General features: G+C 45.1%; 1 protein-coding gene across 1 annotated transcript in view; it reads left to right on the top strand.

Moving 5' to 3' along the window:
- Positions 1–13383, top strand: part of LOC147727102 (solute carrier family 71 member 2-like) — a 347082-nt gene that overhangs the window by 214856 nt on the left and 118843 nt on the right. Inside the window, exon 7 of the mRNA XM_086961153.1 lies at positions 13065–13178. Coding sequence (XP_086817279.1) covers positions 13065–13178 — 114 coding nt within the window. The remainder of the gene's footprint in view (positions 1–13064; positions 13179–13383) is intronic.

Consider the following 13383-nt stretch of genomic DNA (forward strand, 5'->3'; position numbering starts at 1 on the left):
GCCATGCGTGGTTGTACAATGGCGTCTTCCCAGAGCATGTTCAAGAGCAACTTCGGGATCTATCTTTGGATGGGGTCACTCTTTTTGACGCCCATGCTGATTCGGCGGTCAGGCTTCTCTTGTCTATGTTTGGTTGTCTTCCCAGGTCTTAATCCTCATGGAGGGTTCTTGGTTTTGTGGCGGTACCATCACTTTATTTTCCGTTACCCCTTGTGGGTTACAGATGTTCTGGGTTGTGTGGCTGTACAGCCGTGTTATTTTCATGTTCTGCTACAGCTAGTTTAGCTGTCTTTATTTTTCTTTTGAGCCTCTGCCATCAAGCATGCTCAAGAAGGACACTTCTTTTGTAGGGTTGTGCCTTACCCTATGTGGGGTTTTTGTTGCCATTTATATTGCTACAGTTCCATACCAAAGCAAATCCAAAGGGGGTGATGGACGGAGTGTTGAACATTGCAAGCACTCACCCCCAGTCGATTGATTTGGGGTTAATCCATCATCTTTCTTTAGCTCACTTCGCCACCCAGACGTGGGTCCCTTGCTCACTTTGTCACTGGATTCAAGCTAGCCTGGCTAATGACCGCTGATTAGCCAGAAACCAGTCCCATGATGCTTGTTTCTGGTCCAGGGAAGACATGGCTTGGCAGTTCGGGCTGAACTGTTCCCATGCGGAACAGGGTCAGACTGATTTGCATATGGCCATGTCTGAACTGGGGTGGCGGAGTGAGCTAAAGAATGATGATGGATTAAACCCAGATCAGTTGACTGAGGGTAAGTGCTTGCATTGTTTAACACTCCGTCCATCATCCCCTTTGGTTTTACACTTCCTTACCAGGCAGTTTTGCAGCGATTTGTCTATTCCTACTGTTGTAAGAGGTCTCCTCTGGTGAGATCCATATGGGTTGGTTTCTCTCAAGGTGTTCCTTTGGTGGTATACGGTTCGTCCGTAGTTCCTTCCTGCCTCCGTAGGGGCGCCCTTCCCCGCTTTTTCAAAAGGGGCTTGGCACTCCTGTATTTTCCAGGCCTGTTCTTACAGCATTGCTGTGGCCATCTTGCCTGTCTACCAAATGAACATGCGCCCCTGGGGGGGCAGGTCCCTCTGTATTCTGTGAAAACTGGCCGCATCGGCGCACACAGGTTTTGCCTCATGTCTTTCCTCAAGCACGGTCTGTTTATTCGCTTCTTCCTTGTTCATATTCTTTCATCTTCACTTAGTGGCTCTAGTCTATAACTTTTTGCCACATTATCTGTGCTCCACCCCCTATGTTTCCTGGGGTGTGGGTTCTTTTTCACATTTGTATCACTAGTAATGGTTCCCACACCAGCTGCTTATTAATAACAGGTCTCCATCTTTTTCAGCCAGGATTGCTTCTTTCAGTGGTATTACTGTGAGTACATTTATCACAGCATTCTGTTGATCCTTTACTGCCTGTATCGTGGTCTCTGTCCTTCCCTGCATCACTGGAGGTCAGATTTCTCCCCCTCTGGTACTGTTGTTGTTCCATGACTGTTATTCCCCTCTCCGGTGCCGTGTAATTCTTGATCAGATCCCCTGTTTAGGGTTTCGTCAATTCACGTATATGTGGCAGCATTCCTGTCGCCTGTGTGTATGGCGTAGGTTTCACACACCACAGGAGTGCTCCATACTAGGTTCCTTCTGCCCTAGTGTTGGGACTTCTTGATCACTCTCTCCTTCGGATTAGAGTTTCTATGTGTTTCTAGCTTTGCCGGTTATCCCCGCACAGTGGTCCCTTTTGGAACGATTTTCTGCATGCCTACCTACCGCGCTTTTGCTTGATGGTAGCTCTTCTATCTTGATTTCCCCTATAGTCTGGTTTCGGACCTGCCGCTGTTGTTTCTTGTACTCCGGGTACACATTTAATGTGTTTTTTTCTTTCCCAAACGGGCCTCCTATTGCGGCTCCTGTTCTTGACCAGACAGTCTTCTCACTGTTTCCTTTGCCATCCACTGTGCTCTATTTTTAGTCTGTAGGTTCTACCGTTGTCTCTGTGGGCCTTCCTCCTCATATATTATAGGGCCTTCTGCAAGACTCCTTCTTGTGTGTTGTTTACTTTGGCACTGACCTTTCGACTGTGTCTGCACAACACAGGTCTTACCCAGTCCATCGTGGGATTGTGGTGTCTTTGCTGTCCCTTGTTCTTGTTCCTTAAGGAGGTTCCTGGGTCTCATGTCCGTTGCCCGGGCATTGCGGTTCCCACCGCGTTTCGTCGGTTTTTTGATGAATCAGTTCTCTTGGAACTTGGTGATTGTCTCGCAGAACCTCCTCCTAAAGGGTATGGCTTAGTATCTATTCTATTCTATGCTAAGGAATCTGCATCTAGATGTCTCTATCAGATGGAAGAGTTACTTACCTTCAGTAACGATATATCTGGTAGAGACACAGTCTAGCGCAGATTCCTTAACACCCACCCATCCTCCCCGCTCTGCGAAGACCATTTCAGGTGGTGTTTTCTACCTAGCCCCACCCCCCCACCTTTACGGTGGCCTTGGTCTTCCAGAGGTGTGTTCTCACCTCCCTCTGGGGTAGGGTGTGTTGTTCTCCGTGGGGCCCTTCGGCCTCCCCTCCATCTTAATGTTTGGTTGATGGCGTGTTCTCGCACCTTCCTTGGCGCAGGGAGTGTTGGACGGTTATTGAGTGCTTTGGCTCTCCACTCTGTCCACGTTTTTTAAGGGCTTCATATTATGTTCACGTTCTTCTATTCACTGCCTTCTCAAGTTGCTCCACATGTGTTCCTCATGCGTCGAGTTCTTATGTTTTTCATTCCCTCCCACCACCCACGCCTGTGCCTCCTTCCTCTATGGCAATCAGTTTAGTTGGGTTCTCTTTGGTAATACAGTCCCTCGATCCCAAAAGTGTGGGTGTAGTGAACTTTCTTTAGGTCGTTCACTTCTAGTCTCCTGTCTTGCAACCTGTTGCTTCAATGTAGTGTTTTTTTTCCCCTACATACAGTGGTGAGGGCCTGGGACTGGCTTGTCATATCTTTTGTGCCGCAGCCGGTACCCCTTCCAGATGGGGCACGGCATGGCACGTATGCCCTTGCTTGCATCTAGTGCTCTGTGGGCTGCCTCTTAGTTCCTTCATGGTCTTGGGTGCTTCTCAATTTACTATTGTTTATCATTCTACATGATTTGACTCTCATTTTTATGTTACTTCTTGTTGTTGTTTCAACGATTTTGTTTTTATCTTTTATCACACACTGTTCCTATGCTATAAAAGTGTTTGTTATGGCTCCACGTTGTAGCATGGAAAAGTTTCCTATAGAGAACTGACGTCAGCACGCCGTGAGGGGCTTATATGGCTCCACTGACGCCACTTCCTTGGACGACGTCCGGATGGAGTCGGTCGACGCCGCCTCCCGGCTTGCAGAGGTATTGCTGGGGAAAAAGATTTTTCGGATCCAGTCTGAAGCCTGGGGAGATATTCTAAGTTAAGGAATCTGCGGCTAGACCAGATATATTGTTACCGAAGGTAAGTATCTCTTTCTTTACATCATCTCTTTCATTGAGAGGAGCCAGATCTCAATAATTTAAAAAATAATATTGTACAGAGTGATTTTGATTGGATAGTATGATATTTCAATGCAGAGTCTTTAATACTGATATCAAAAGGTCACTGTGGAACTGAGCTTGACAAGGGGAAGAAATCAATGCTTGCGAACATAAACTGTAGTTACACAAAACTTTTTTTTAAATAAAACTGATCACTCAACCACTGGATTTTTTAACTTCACTAAAATGACTTTTCATGCAAAAAAATGTATTTGGTCGTAACCAATATGTAACTTTCGTCCGTATTTATTTGGATATTCAGCTGTAAAAATAAAAAAGTAAACTCAGTGAGCCTGTAGTTTAAATGGCACTCCTGAACCTGTGACTTTGACCGGTCCTACATGACCAGATATATCCAGTTGGTGCTTTGTGGCGCTATTTTTCCTAAAATCTTTAGAATTGCATATCTTCGGTCCTACTAATTGGATTTTTGTCATTTTCATCTTGTTTTTAAATGTTTCTAAATTTGTATGGGATTTTTCTTGTGTTGTTTTGTCACTTTATTGCTGTTTGAAGTGCTGCATGAATACTTTACACGTTGCCTCTAAGTTAAGCCTGACTGCTCTATGCTAAGCTACTAGAGGATTAAGCACAAGTTGCTTTGGGGTTTGCTTGTGCATCACTCTGACAAGGCTTGTGATTGCTGCTAGAGTAGGATTTCACCCCCCCTCATCCAGTAACCCAATTTCTCTCACATTTGAATGGCCTCTCCATAATAACCAGCTTAACTCAATGCTTTAATTCTCTTTAGCTGGTTTAATTATTATGAGGGTACGTAGAAGGTTTAGGGATTCTGAAGTGGTTCCCTTTTCCTTTTTGGTCTATTCATGCAACACCAGAGTTTTTTCCTCTACAAGCAAAAGGTGGAAACAAAAGGTAGCGCATATCAGTCTTCTACTTGCATACCCCTGACTGGCAAGTGCTCCTCTCATTACATTTCTGGGGTCAGCCCATTGCTCTGTCTGATGCTTCTCATTGGTTGCCTCTAATGTAGAGCACTTCCTCTAGGTTCTGATTCCTGTCTTGTCATCAATTTTGATTGATTTCCCGGTCCTTACAACTTAACTTTCACTATATCTCTTTCACTATCCACCTCTTTCTCTATCCACCTCTTTCTGAAGCTGCAGAGCATCATTTCCAAAAATGGCAACATCCAACATGATCTTTCATACTCTGTGAATATCCTGGGACTGGGCCGCAGCTGGAGCTTACACCCTTCACTCTTCAACATCATTTTTGTGAAATGGCAAGACAGTGATGTCTGTTGTATCTGTTCCTTTCGTCCCTGCATTAAATTTGGGCTAGTCGTCATCTCCCTTTCTTTCCTAGCTATTTATGAAAATTGGCCCCCATCATGTTTCTATTCTGTTTAGATTTAATGTTGACTTTTTTGCCTATTTCCATTCTCTTGATGGAGCAAGCAGACCTAGCAGTGCAGTGGAAGAGAAAGTGTGCATGCGTTTGATAGATTCTCTTTAACAACAGTTTGAGTGAAGCCTCCTATAAGCACCACCCATGTGCACTACAGCAGTTTCTTTATTTCTGTGCCTTCAAATATGGATCTAAAGCTACATTTCTCTTTTTCTTCAGTCCTAAGAGATTTTTTTCACTCTATGTTCTTCCAATGTGCGGCAGAACGGGCCATGGACTCGCTCCCACTCCTGTGGTGGATCTTCTTCATGATCGAAGTCTTTTGGTTCGTCCAAGAAGTAGAAACAAGATGCCCAAGTAGACTCAGCATCTTCCCACCACTCTTGATCACAAGAGAAGGCACAAGGGCATTAGTGTGCCTTCAGTTAACACTCCTGTTCCAGCAAGGAATCAGTTCTGACTTTGGTCCCAATGTGCCCATACTTTCTGGGTCCGTTGACTATTTTGCAGCAGGTTGAAAATTTTGGAGAGGCTATTCTTGCATCTTTGGCACCGTTGCAGTTTCCTCTGGCACGCGTTTTGGCCCCAAGGATCCGAAGATATCTTCAGTCAGGTTAGGGCCGGTGGATCCATTCTTGGGGATGCCTGTGCTCCTTGAACCCTCTTTGGGTTCCACAGTGTCCTCTTTGCCACCTTCAGGCCTGGTCTCACATTCTGCACCAGTCTCTTAGACGTCGACACCAGCATTGATGCCACCAGAGTTTAATCAATTTCTATTGAGGTATCCATCTCAGAGTTGAATTCGTCTCAGCCAAGGTTGCTCCCAGATCCTATGCGGCGTAGTCAATTCTCAATCCTCCAAATCTATTTCACTACCATCAATTCTTGCTCAGACACTGCACCAATGTTTTGCCTTGGACTCTGACAAAAGTCAGTCCTAGGTTGATGACAGTGGGGGTAATTGGGAAGAGTTTGTCCCACCGTATCATTAGGACAAGTGGCACATGGATCTACAAGATGCCAGTAGGTTTAGTACCTCACCTAATGCATGTTCTTGCCCTCTTGTCAATCGCCAGGTTACATGCTGCCATGGACCAGAGTTCTAACATATTGAGATGTTGGGAAGAGAATGTTCACATTGGTTGTTCAATGCCAGCTGCCCTCTAAGACGCTACTCCCATTCAGTCTGGGACAAGGTATGTGAGGTCTTACTAGCAGACCCCGAAGACCTACAGGCCTCATTGGCTCAAACCATTCAGGATGGCTGGAATGCGGTCACATTTGTCATCCTCTGTGGCCTAGATACCTCTGGTTGTCTAGGAAGAGCTATTTTGACAAGCATGGTACTGCAGCACTACTCATGGATGAAATCCACAGGCTTCTCCTGGGACTTCCAGAAGTCCCTAATTGACATGCCCTTCAGCACTTTTTGCCTGTATGGCAAAAAGGCAGACTAGGTCCTGGATTGTTTTAAAGTGGGTTGAGTCATGGCATGCTCTGGGCCTTTCGGCACCAGTCCAGCAGTCACCCCCCAACAGTTACCCTTTTCTGGGATATGCCAGAGACTAAGTATCAGAATTAGCATCAGACACCGCCACCCACACAATAGACCTCCCAGCCCTTTTGAGTTCGGCCCATGGGCCCAGTCTCAATCACCAAGCCATCAGTGGTATGTACCTCCCAGTCCCCGCCTCTCTGGTAACACCTTCAACACCTCTTTAGTGTACCCTTAGCAGCACACACATATTCAGTACGAGTCCTGGTCAGACACTTCCTTCAAGTGTGGCACAGCATTACATCTTACATGTGAGTTCATCAACTTGTCAAAAAGGGCTATGCTCAGCCATTCCTTTCTAACCAGTGACACCTGCCACCTACATCAGAGCAGCTTTTGGAGGACCATCTGTCCATTTAGCACCAGGAAGGCCAGGTTGCTTTAGCCAAAGGAGTCAGATAGAGGGTGCTGGCCTTGGAAGTTGGAGTCTGGCTGTTATTACAACTAATTCCGTGTGCCTAAGAGGAACAGATGTCTTTGTCCTATTTTGACCCATGAAAGGACTGTAACTGTGATTGCCTTTTGTCCTCTTAATGCCTGTGAAAACACAAATTCAAAATGCTCATGCTGGCTCAGGTTCTATCTCCTCTGGATCCTACAGGATGGATGTTGGTGTTTGACCTGCAGGAATCCTATTGTAGCATCCCTGTCCTGCAGGTCCACGTGTGCTACCTGCGGTTCCTTGTAGGCCACAAGTATTTTTAGGTTGCACGTGGAGTACCTGTCTTAGATGTTTGTCAGGGATGTATTTCTACATTAATGCACACATTTCCAGAAGGACTATTTCCTTTACATTTGGGTTCAATATGATGGGCATGTTGCCTGTTTGGTCATGTGGAAAGTTTTAGTCTGGGACATGCTACGGACCCATCAGCTTAGGAGGTATTGCTATGGTGCTTATTTACTAGGTGAGAAATCTGCGGTTAGAACTATCCATCAGGAGAACACGTTAATTACCTTCGGTAAACCTCTTTCTGGTGGATACTCTAACTGCAGTTTCCTCACTGCCCTCCCACATCCTTGTTCCGTGGAATAGTCTTCTTTTCCATTTGAAAAGATCCCAATTTAGGACTCTGCACACTGGTCTTTCCAGGAACTTGTTGTTCTTCCACTTAGTTGTGCCTTCTGGGCAGAAGAGAGAAATACATTGAGATGTCGTCAGGCAAAACATTTCTCCTGAAAATGCCCTTGTGGATTACTTGTATTGCGGCAGAGAGAACTCTACCGTTCAATTATCAGAAGAATTGCACCACTATTAATTCATGCAGTGGCGTTTGAGGGTAACAGTCTGTGATGTTCTGAACATACCATGAGATGCTGCCTATGTTGTGTTAACTTTTAACGGATGGTGGCACACACACGCTACACTTATGGTACCACTGGCCCTTTGTTTTAAAAGACCAGAATGTCAGACACAGTTTGAGGGAACAATTAGGAGTTTATTTTTCTGCCAATTTGGCACCCACACAGTCATTCTCATCGCTCTAGGAAGCTTCCAGCCTGTATATTTTGCTCGAAGGAGTTACTATCTGCCTAATGGGCAGCAAGTGCTGTATCAATACTAGTAGTAGTCGGGGGACATCCTTTACCACAAATCCTTTACAACGCGGTACCGTTACCACGCAGGTTTTACAAGGACTTGCGCTGGAGGGCGCTGTGGGATAGGGAATAGTTTAATTTACTATCCAACACCTTCCCTACTATCCACGGGGACTGTAGTTGGAATAGTAAATTAAACTATTCCACTATACAGCTCCCCCGACGCAAGTCGTTGTAATGACGTTGTAAAACCTGCGTTGTAACGGTACGTGTGGTAATACCACGCATTGTAAAGACATACATCCGTAGTAGTCTGGGATTATTTTGTTCAATTTGCCCCTTACCCCTGGATAAGCTTTGGGCACATGCATCACTGGAGCCTTTAGATTTTGTCATGTGATCATGAACCAGAAGATGGAGAGAAATCAACCAAGACACTTCCAAGCCACTTAGCTGCAACAGATATCTTGTTGGTTTAATTGGTAGACTAGTAAATGAAAGGCAGAAAGAACCAGATTTATAGTGGAACTCTTATTAGGAAGGAGCAGCTTGGGATCTATGATTAAACGCCACACCGATTGTGTTGAAGCTGTGGGGAGATGTAAATATAATGACTGAGCACAAATGGCATTTGATGCATTTGGTCTGTGGACAGGCATACTTAGCTCTGATCATGAAATATAGCCTGTGCTTCCTTAACTGGTGGATGGAGACACTGTGTAACTTCTTTGATGTTTAAAACGTTTGAGGCTCGTGACTTGCTGCTGAAGTCACATGGATTTGAGCGGGGAAATACGGAACGCTATTATTTCCAAATCAGGGCAGCCTATGCCTTCTGGCACAGTTCCCCGACTGACTGCTTACCTGACAGTGCCTTGTTAACAGTTTAATATGGCTCTGTCTGAGAGGAAGTTGCTTTCCATTATGTAACCACTGGCCCCATAACGAGCATTGAGGCTAGAGTGAAATGGAATTTAGACTTGGCAGTTTCCATTCACTGGTGCGCGGTGCAGCAGCATGTAAGAAAGTATTGAATGTATTAAACAGCACTTGAAATTTTAAGTATCGCACTGTTTATTGGGATTGCTCTGCATGATCGGTTTCGGATATAAAATTTAGAAATGCTCACAAATAGCTCTATTGCTTGGCAAACCTACACTTTTTACATGTTTATGAATGCGTTTGGACCCTGCATTGATCGCAATGTGGGAAAAGGAGCCAATCATTGAAGAAAGAAGACGATCTAAGTAGGCATCTGGACTGATCCAGTGACACTGCAGCTGCCCAAGATTCCCCCTCTAGGGTTTTCCTGACTCAGTTTCCCACTCACCATTCTTCCTGCCAACTGAAGCCCCACCCTAGGACCTACTTCATGCAGGCCAGAGCACGATCGCTCCGAAGGTGCACCAAAGACCAGACCTGTCCTTGCCTGGACCGCTCCCAGGGTCACAACCCCGAAGATCACTATCACTTAGCTCTACACCCTTAACCCCGGAAGCCACAACAAACACTGCCACCCTGCTGACCCACACACCACTGTAGGATCTTTCACTTGCACCCACTGCCACTTCACCTGCCACAGCACACACAGAGATTAGCTGGGCGAATGTCCTCAACACCTCCAACCCTGCTATTACCACCACCGCCAACCTCGAACAGGGAGTGAAAAGCGTCAATGCCTGGATCACCAATTGCATAAACCGCATTGACCTCATCAAGAACAACATCCAGAGAAAATCCTCTGAAAAGGCCAGCTGGTACACCCAAGAACTCAAAACAGCAAAATAATACAGCAAAAAATTGAAGAAGAGATTTAGCGCAAGTGCAAGGACACCTCTGACAGGGCAGCCTTCAAGACCTCCCTCAACCTCTGCCACAGCCTGCTGAGGGCCACAAGGAAGACATCCATGGCCACTCGCATCGAAAACAGGGTCAAGAACACCAAGGATCGTTTCAACATTAAAGAATTCTCCAACCCGGCTGCCAGTGAAAATAACGTCACACCCTCACAGGAGCTGTACAAGAACCTCGACAACTTCTTCAGGACTGGATCGCAATCCTATATAGAAACTTTGAACACCAACCCACACCTGCAGACTTCCTCAACAGATATATCACCACCGTAATAGAGACGAACCACACACTGACCACCTGGAGCATCCTCTCCACCCAGGACACCACCTCCACCATGAAATACATTCACTCGGTAGTGCCCCCAGACCTATACCCCCACCACATCTTCAACCTCTGAAAACAAAAGGCAAGGAACTCGCCAACCTACTCAGCACCTCAATCACCACCACATTTCCAGATGCCTGCAAACTTCTAAAAAACAAACAAACACTGTCGACCCCAGTGAACTCAAAAACTTCCTGCCTGTCTCCCTGCTCCCATTCCCAGCAAAGGAACTGGAAAAGATCATCAACCATCAACTCATAACGCACCTGGAGCAGAACCAGCTACTCGATGCCTTCCAATCTGGCTTCTGCAGTAATCGCAGCATCAAAACCCATGAAGTCACCTGCAGTGTTCCCCAGGGCTCAACCCTCGGCCCCACACTCTTCAACGCATATATGACCCGCTGGCCAACATTGTCGGATCACACAATCTCAACATTATTTCCTACGCAGACAATGCCCAGCTCATCCTCTCACTCACCGACGACCCCGCCACCACCAGAACCAACTTCCACAGATGCATGACAAAAGTCGCAGACTGGATGAAGAACAACTGTCTGCAGCTGAACTTTGACAGGACAGAATTACTGGTCGTTGGCAACAGCAACAATGCATGGAACAGCTCCTGGTGGCCATCAGACCTAGGACCCGCACCCACTTCTTCAAACCATGACAGAAACCTTGGAATCATCATTGACAACAACCTCACCATAAAATCACAGATCAATGCCATCTCCACCGTCTTCGTCCTCACTCTGCGCAAGCTATGCAAGATCTTCAAGTGGCTACCCCTACACACGAGACGTACCGTGACACAAGCCCTCATCACTAGCCGACTGGACTACAGCAATGCCCTCTATGTAGGAATCCCTGCACGCCTTCTGCAGAGACTTCAGACCATACAGAACGCTGCAGCCAGACTCATTCTCGGCCCTCCCTGTCAAACCCACATGACACCCCACCTCTAGAAACTCCACCTTCTCCCCGTTCAGAAGAGATGCCAATTCAAACTACTGACCCACGCACAGAAGGCTCTAGACAACCAAGGACCTGCCTACATTAAACACCGCCTGAACTTCCACCAGCCATTGATAAGCCTACACTCTGCCTCCCTTTCACTTGACCATACTCCCCGGATGTACCAAAGCAGTTGTGAAGGACGCTCCTGCTCCCATATCTCAGCAAAAACCTGGAACAGCCGCCCCACACACCTTCAGACCATCACGTCACTTCAGGAATTCCGAATGGCCGTCAAGACCTGGCTGTTTAAATAAGCCTCTTCTACCTGCAAGCACCTGGATATCCTTTCGGGTGATTAGCTGCGCTTTCAAAATCCTGATTGATTTGATGTGATCTTGTATGGTCTTAGGGATGCAAACAGCATATCAAATCAAATCGGGGACATTTGTTCAGCGCACATATCACTTGGAAGTCTCATGGCGCTTGCAGATGGCTCTGATAGACTTCTCATTTAGTTGTCAAATAGCCATGACTTCAGCTTCTTGTAAAAGCCGTTGTGATCAGCGATGGCACGTACGTTTAAGGGAATTTTGTTCCAGGATGTAGGGGCAAGAAAGGAAAAAGACCTGCCTCCTTTTCTAGCAGCACGAATCCTAAGAGGTGTGAGCAATGATTCATTGCGAGATCTTAGCACCCTGCTAGGCTGGTACCAGCATAGTTTATTGGACCAGTACCCCAGACCTTTTCCATACATGTTTTTGTGTGTCAGACAAAGAATATTGAATAGGATTCGTTTTCTGATCAGGAGTCAGTGTAAGTATCTCAAACAGGGTGAAGAAGGAGATCTGGGCAGAAGATTGAGGACCAGCCTTGCTGTGGTATTCTGCAAAATCTGAAGTCTAGTGAGAAGGCCTTCATTGATTGAGAATAATAGGGCATTTCCGTAGTCAATGCGATTTATTATCAGTCCCTTTACTAATGGTTTCCTGGCCTGAAAAGGAATCCGTTTAAAGACCTTTCGCAAACTACGCATCACTCCAAAACAGGCACCGATAATATGGTTAGTCTGACTTTTCATAGACAATTGGTATGACATGTATATCTTGATTCCTTTTGTAATAGTGATTCACCGGCTGAATAAGACTGAGTGCACTCTGTAGTGAAATGTGCTGTAGTAAAAAACTCCTTTCTGTTTTCACTATGACCTAGTGTATTGTAAAATATTGTATTTTATCCTTTTGTTACCATTGCTTAAAGCTGGTCTTTGTAACTTCTATTGTTACTTTTGAATGTTGTGTCTGTACAGTTATTTAAAAAAGAGCTTGCAAAATAAATGAAGTAGACCCAAACACTAACCTTTGATTATGTGTGTGACTTGCTGCTTTCTTAGTATAGATACAGTTGCATTGGGTATCCCGACTGGACTTGTTTCACTATTTATGCTTCTTCAATTATTTATAAAGCCAGAAGCTTGGGGGTCAAAAGGATGGAAGAAATATTTCCCATTTGCAAGTTAAACATACACTTTTTGATGGACTTTCTAATGTAAATAAGCTTATCAACATATTGGAATCATCAGTGTTTTTGTCCATGCTGGGCAGCGTGAGAATTAATGAGAAGAAAAGAATATAAAAAGAGTGCAAATGTTCCATGACGCTATGGTAACCTAACATAATGAATAATGTGTGCATATGTGACATTACTGGGGCCCAATGTTGTTTCTTTATTCCTTACCTTTTCAGACTGGCAGATGTCACTTAGAACAATGAGTGAGTGAGGTGACTAACATTATGAGAATCAGTACAAAGTTTATTAGCTGTGCTTTTGTTCACATTATTTCATTATGCGTGTAGTAATGTGCTAACTTTTGGTGCTTTCTGTCATTTATCCAACAGTCTTTAAGAAAGGTTGGGAAAGATTCAACAGTCCTTCTGATCTGTATCACAGTGTTCCTTTCCTACTTGCCGGAGGCTGGCCAGTATTCAAGTTTTTTTCTCTATTTGAAACAGGTTAGTAAAATTAAAATAAAAGTCCTATTTTTCATGTTTGATTCATCTGTGTATAAAATCTTTAGGGCCATATGTATGAAGACATTTTTCCATCGAAACAGAATGGGTAAAACCCTTTGATACATCTGGCCCCTAGTGTTCTAAACTGTTTTATCATGATTTTCTTTTACAGAGCGTTATAAACTATTATGTATATATATATATA

This window comes from Lissotriton vulgaris, chromosome 3_1 (assembly GCF_964263255.1).
Source record: "Lissotriton vulgaris chromosome 3_1, aLisVul1.2, whole genome shotgun sequence".
Classification (NCBI taxonomy): Eukaryota; Metazoa; Chordata; class Amphibia; order Caudata; family Salamandridae; genus Lissotriton; species Lissotriton vulgaris.